This window comes from Sarcophilus harrisii, chromosome 3 (assembly GCF_902635505.1).
Source record: "Sarcophilus harrisii chromosome 3, mSarHar1.11, whole genome shotgun sequence".
Lineage (NCBI taxonomy): Eukaryota > Metazoa > Chordata > Mammalia > Dasyuromorphia > Dasyuridae > Sarcophilus > Sarcophilus harrisii.
This window is the reverse complement of record NC_045428.1, coordinates 534,214,820-534,222,123: the sequence shown is the minus strand read 5'-3', so window position 1 is coordinate 534,222,123 and position 7,304 is coordinate 534,214,820. Positions and strand designations below refer to the sequence as shown.

The window sequence follows — 7,304 nt, the reverse complement described above, 5'->3', positions numbered from 1 at the left end:
TCTCCCTTAGAGCTGCCAGAATAATTTTCTTTAAATTGTAGTTCTAACCTTTTTCCAAAAAAACAAACAAACAAAAAAAAAACCCAAAAAGAAACTTCAATGACTTTCAGTTACTTCTAAGACAATATATAAACTGTTCTGTTTAGTATGTAAAGATTATCAAAATCTGACACCTATTAATATTCTTATTCCTATTAAACATTGCACATTTCATATTACTTGTGGTCATCTCCAATTAACCTTCTTTCTTTTCATAAATGATACTCTAATTCCCATGTGCCTGCTTTTATATGGAAAAAATCTTACATAAAGTGCATTCCTTCTTTACTTTCAAATCTTAGAATTCCCAAGACTTTATTGAAGTTCTGTCTTCAATATAATTCCTTTCCTTATTCCCTCACTGTTCATGCCATTCTTCTAAATCACCTTTTATGAATATTATATCTATATTGCATATACATATTTATGAATTTGTTTTCCCCAATATAATGTATAAGAGACAAGAGACTTTCATTTTTATGTTATAATCTCAGTACATGATTAATAATAATTGCCCCCCTTGCAAAGTATGGTTAACTGAGAATAAGAACCTGAAAAGAGAAATAGAGATGAGTGTTGTTATAAACACTCAATAAGAGTGTTTTCTCAGTAAGAGCTCCCCATTATTCTCTCAATATTGCTATAGAAAGTTCTCCCCCTCTGGGATAAGAAAGGTAAGTTATGCTTGATTTATGGTTACTTACAACTTTGGGATTCTATCATGACTTTATACTCTCTTGAGATTCCCAGGAAAAAAAAAAAAATATATATATATATATATATATATATATATATACCAAATCCACAGTTCAGGATATACTTAACTTGGCTCAAAACAATCATCTTACTGCGATCAAGTGAGTATATGAGTGGAAAGGGATACCTCAGGAGGTAGGGGGAAAGAATTATGTGAGAGTAGAGTGAGGAGAATGGGAAAAAAAGGCAAGGAAATTATCTGTTGTTCAACATTTTTATTAATGATTTGGATAAAGATATAAATTGCATGCATATGAAATTTCAGGTGACATAAAACCAAGAGAAAATAGCATATATGTTCAAGTGAGTTGAAATTCAAACTGAACTTGAAAAGTTAGAACAAGAGGGTAGAATTAATAAAATTACATTTAGTTGAGATATATGGGCTTATAATTAGGTTAAAAATCAACTATTATAAGCAGAGAATAGGAAAAGTAGGAGATAGTAATTCATTTACAAAAGAAAAATCATGATCATACTTTATCATGATCATTACTTTAGTAATAAAATATAGTAGGCAATAATGTGCTAAATTTAATTGAAACCGAGGTCTTACAGGAGTCAAGAGTATCATATACACTTAGAAGATATAAAGAAAACTGTGGAGCAGAAAATGAATAAGGTAATTCTGGAAATTTGTGTATTTTACCTTGCCCAGTGCACATCTGGAGTATTATCTTCACATCCTTGCTTAAGAATGAAATACATATTAGAGTATATTAGAAAAGGTCAAATAGGATGCTTAGTGGATTGTAAACTTACTATATAGGAGGATTAATTAAACGAACTAGGGAGGTTAACATAGGGCAGAAAATATTTAGGGAGAGACATGATAACTCTTCAGTTACTGAAAGCTTTGCCATGTGTAATAAAGATTAGCATTAAGAAGAAACAGGAATCATGAATGGAAATTGCAATGAAGCAGAATTAGACTCATTAGAAGGAAAATGTGCCTAACAATTCAAGTTATCATAAATGGAATATGATGCCTCAGGATATATTATTTATTATTATTATTGTAACTATTATTACAATGAATATGATAATAGCTCTTATATCTGTTTATGATTTACAAAGTACTTCATAAGCATTTTCTGCTATCTTGTGAGAAGTAGATATCTCAAGAGAGTATAATACCCATGGGGAGATGAGTTTTATTATTATCTCCATTTTACAAATAAGGAAATTGAGGCAGATTGGTTTATTGACTTGTTCAGGATCATACTACTGGTATGCATTTGACACTAGATTTGAACTCATGAGTTCTTAACTCCTGCTCCAATGTTCTATTTTCTGAATCACTGGAAGTGTTCCATCAATGACTAGGATACTATGATACTTACTGGGAAAGTTGTAGAGAGAATTCCTGTTTGGTATATGTTGGATTCAATGATTTCTAGAATTCTTTCCAACTTTAAGTTCTATGATTCAATCAAAGGAATAAGGAAATTCAGAGTTTAAAGGGAATTGGAATTGATACAAAACATATGAGGAATAGAGTGGATCTGGAAAATTAGGTGATGAAGGTAATAGTTTCTTTGGAAAAAATTATTTTTGAAATTTCTAATCAGAGGAGGATTCTGGGAATATGGCAAAGTAGGTCAATACATTTCTAATTATCTAGACTTCTTACAAAAACAGGATAAATTTGTACCTCAGGGTGAACATAGACTGGGGAAAAACTAAGAAGACTTGGGGCAGAGCAGAGGTTCTGCTAGTACAAGACAAGAAGACTTGAGGATTAACCCCATGTGAAATGCAAACATCTCCAGTATAGTTCCACGAAGGCAGCAAATGGGAACACTAGGGGGTGGCTGGTTTTGACTAGAGCTTCAGTTAGAACCACAGAAACTTTCACCTCCTGAACTGTTTTCAGGTCTGAGAGCTGGAAGACTAAGGGAACCTTTGCTGATCAGGAACATCAGTCCCAGATGTACTACAGAGAGAACCATTAGTTCAAAAGCAGAGAGGCAGGGATGCTGCTGGCTCTGCAGGAGGATAGAGTTGTTGTTTTGGGATTCCAAGTCAGATGAGAGAGTTTAAGTGAAGCTAGAGGCAATATTACCCCATGATTAGAGGTGCCCATACTAATACTTCTCATTAAAAAAAAAAAAAAAAGTGAACCAACCAATAAGAAAAAACCCACCGTAAGTTTTTATGGAAATAGGGAAGACCAGGGTTTTTCTTTAGAGGACACTGAAAGATTGGAACAGACTTTGACTCTAAAAATTATCTCTATGATTTATAGAATTCTTTCCAACTTTCCAACTAGCATTGAAGTTCACCATGATGTTTTTGCACAAAGCCACAATCCCATCTCTAAAAAGACTCTAAAAAGTCAAACTTTCTAGGAAAAGCTAAAAATAGTAATTATGCTATATAAATGAGATGCAAAAGAAGAATAGACACAGAGGCATAAAGGACTGAAGCAAGAATTGTAGTTCTGAAAATCTAGGCTTTGTGCAGAAGCATCGTGGTGGGCTTCAGTGATAGCAATGACCCATTTACCACATTCTACCTCACTGGAATTCCTGGCTATGGGGTGGTACATCACTGAATCTCCATCCCTTTCTGCAGGGAATGGGTTAAAAAAATAACACAGTATATATACCATGAAGGGTATAGCATCTTCTAAAACCTATAAAGTAAAAATGGGGAAAGCAAAGGTTGGGTGAAGACAAGGGAGGGATCCATAGGTAGGAGGAGGGTAAGTAATAGCAAGCAAGTTAAGGAGCTGAATTAAAGTAGAAAATTTATAAGGAATAAGAAAAAATATATGCCCAAACACTACAACAAGGATTAGAAAAATAATTTATTAGAAAAAAAAAGCAGGGTTAGTAATCATTGATTTTAAAGTCAAATTTAAAGATTCAATCGATAGAGAAATCTACATTATATATCAGGCATATTAATACTGTTTTAGTTGCATATAGGTAAATGCATATCTACATGTATGTGTGAGTATGTATAGATATGTATAGATGTAGCTACATGTATATGTGTATATAGATATATGTATGTGTGACTTTTAATGTATATGTATATATAAATGTGTGTGTACCTACATATGTACATATAAATGTAAATATGCTTAATTGTAGCCTGCTTGGGGGAAATGGTGGGGATGAAAAGAGGAAAAAAATTAAAGTAAAAAAGTGAACAGCAGAGAATAAAAAAAAAACAAACTAAAAGGAAGCTAAGAAAAGATGAACATTCATGAATATAATTTATTTTTATTACATTTAATTTCTTAAAATGAAAATTTATTATAATATATTTTGGATCCTCCCTGATATTTTGCTGGGCACATGACAGTTTTCTTTTCTTTTCTCTTGTTTTGTTTTCCTTTTCTGTCTTGCTTTTTTATTCTGTTTTCTCCCTTATTTTGTATTTAATGAAATAAAAGAAAAAAATTAAAAATATTACTCCCCCCAAAAATTTAATTTTGAATTATCTAAACTTAGGTGAAAAGAATTTGTCAGAAGGGGCTTCTTTCTTTGTCTCTAGGAATTTGAGAAGTGTCAAAGGCTGAGTACAGTTCAAACTTTAAAAATAGAATGGGGGGACTTAGGGGAAGAATATGAAAACTGAAACTCATGTACAGTGTAGGTCCTATCTCTGTAACGCCTTCCTTCTGGGTATCACTTCATATTGTAAGTAGATAATTCATAGCAAGAAGAAGGGGCCAGAGGAGGGGTTGGGGGGAGGGGAAGGAGGGAAACATTGGAACAAGAGGTTTTGTTATTGTCAATGCTGAAAAAATTACCCATTCATATATTTTGTAAATAAAAAGCTATAATAAAAAAAAGAAGGGGCCAACTAGTGCAAGCCAGGAAAAATGGGGGAAGTAGGAGCTTATAAAAATGATAATGGTGCTGAATATGTTAGAATGGACTTGTTTCCTGAAGTGGACCTGGTAGATTGACACCTATAAGGAAAAGGATTTCTAACTTGAGGAAAATCACTGGAGATTCAGAACAAATGATTTTCATTTAATCCCCAGGACAACATAGAAAACATTGAACTATAGTTCAGCACAGAGTCTTAATCTCATCATAAGACACCATGTATAAGATCATAGACAAAATGAAAGAGTAGGCTGTAAGAATATTATTCATAAACTAAATTAAGAACATCCTTTTATGAAAAGAGGTTCAGAGATCCTCCAAGTCCAGAATACATAATTTCCAAAATATATGCTAGCACCTCCCTCAGTTTTTTTAAATAACATAGGAATAACCCCTCATTTATAGTTTTTATATGAACTGGATAAAAAAGGCATGGAATGATTAAGTGGATTCTTAAGATCAAAGAGATATTAAACATACTTTCAAAACAGATTATTGTACTCAGATCTACTATTTGCTTAACTTCTGATGATATTTATGAGATCATACAGCAGATGATTGATGATTGGGTCTATACAATATGGATCATTTTAGTGAATGAAGCAGACATCTCCAGACCAATAAGGGATGATGGAGAAAGACAAAGCAAGAAAATGGGAGCTGAGTGTCAATATTGTCATCTATAAATATCTAATGAAGCACTTGACATACCTGGTCTTTCATTTTCTTGCAGGATTAATTTGCTGTGAGATGGGATTGTGGCTTTGTGCAAAAGCATCATGGTGAGCTTCAATGCTAGTAATTACCCATTTACCACCTTCTACCTCACTGGAATTCCTGGCTATGAGGTGGTACATCACTGGATCTCCATCCCTTTCTGCATCCTCTATTTGGTTGGTATAGTGGGCAACTGTACCATCCTTCATATAGTCAGAACTGACCCAAGCCTCCATGAACCCATGTACTATTTCTTGGCAATGTTGTCTCTAACTGATATGGGCATGTCCCTTCCCACTCTTGTATCTCTCTTTCGAGTGCTGTGGTCCATATCCAGGGAGATTGAATTCAACACTTGTGTGATACAGATGTTCTTCATCCATACTTTCTCCTTCACAGAATCAGCAGTGCTTCTGGCAATGGCATTTGACCGCTATGTAGCAATCTGTCACCCCCTGAGATATTCCACCATCCTCACTCCACAGCGCATTGCCAAGATTGGAATAGCAGCTTTCCTTAGGAGTGCATTCTGCATGATTCCACTTTTAGCCCGACTTCCATACTTCCCCTTTTGCCGCTCCCATGTCCTCTCTCACTCCTACTGCCTACATCAGGACATGATTCGCTTGGCTTGTGCTGATACAAAATTTAATGTTATCTATGGGTTGGTTTTAATTACTGTGCTATGGGGATTTGATTCCCTGGGTATCTTGGTGTCCTATGTCTTTATTCTCCGTTCTGTACTGAGCATTGCATCCCGAGAGGAAAGGCTCAAAGCCCTCAACACATGTGCCTCTCATATCTGTGCTGTCCTCATTCTCTATGTACCAATGATTGGCCTGTCCATAGTCCACCGTTTTGCAAAGCATGCTTCCCCCCTTGTCCATATCCTTATGGCTCATATCTACCTTCTGGTGCCTCCTGTGCTCAATCCCATCATCTACAGTGTAAAGACTAAGCAAATCCGTAGAGGGGTCATACGTCTATTTGCCCCTAAGAGAATCTGCTCTAATCTATGATAGGTATTATTAAAAAGTAATCTGCAAAATATATTTTCCCTGTGGTAGCCTGAGAATTAGTGCTGAAAGATTATAGGAACATAATAACCCTTCTTCCAGCCAAGTGAACTTCAGTTGAGAAGAGAGAATAGCAACTCTAGGAGAAATTCTCTATTATTTATGAGAGAACTGTGGTGTCCAATTTAAATAGAAAAGAACCCATTTGTCCTCATGTTGAATTAGAGAATTACAAGTTATTATTATCAATTTCATTTCATTTATATATATATATATATTTTTTTTTTTAATATTTAAAAGGTTATGATTTCCTAATCACAGTTAAATCTAGTTCAGACACTGGCTCACAGTCCGTGAATTTGACAATTAATATATAGTCTTTTATCCCAAGATTCTTCTAATTATTCAAACAAATTTAAGTTTTCCTCTTTTGAGACTGACTTTTTAAATATATATATATATATATATATATATATATATATATATATATATTTTATTTTCCCCAATTACTTGTTAAAATAATTAACACTTAAAAACATTTTTGAGTTTCAAATTCTTTTTCTCTCCTCTCCCTTCTCTGAGATGGTAAACTACTTATAAACTGAAAGCATTGACGAGTCTCTCTGGAAGTCCCTTGCCAGAAGGGACCCTGTCTTCCCACGTTGGGATCTTGGGAAGTCTGCATCATAACCTGGCTATAAAAGGCATTTGTGCCCACTGTGGCACAGTGTCTTATGAACTCCTCTAAAGGAATATCCTTGTGCAACCCTAGTATAATTCTTCTGCAAACCTCAATAGTATTTTCTTTAGCAAGTTGCCTTATCAAAATGTCTGTTACTGCATTTTCACTATTAGTTCTTGTGACAGCTGTCTGCAAATGTCCCCCAAAGTCAGCAAAGGGTTCATTTGGCCCTTGTGTTATTTTTGT

At 34.4% G+C, this 7,304-nt stretch overlaps 1 protein-coding gene across 1 annotated transcript; it reads left to right on the top strand.

Annotated features, from left to right (window-relative positions):
* Positions 1-5,422: 5,422 nt before the first annotated feature.
* Positions 5,423-6,379, top strand: LOC116422116 (olfactory receptor 51L1-like). The gene has a single exon (XM_031957271.1). The coding sequence runs from the start codon at positions 5,423-5,425 to the stop codon at positions 6,377-6,379; it is 957 nt and encodes a 318-aa protein (XP_031813131.1).
* The last annotated feature ends 925 nt before the right edge of the window (positions 6,380-7,304 follow it).

Coding starts and splice junctions, on each gene's coding strand:
- LOC116422116 (XM_031957271.1), top strand. CDS start 5,423: ATGGTGAGCTTCAATGCTAGTAATTACCCATTTACCACCTTCTACCTC.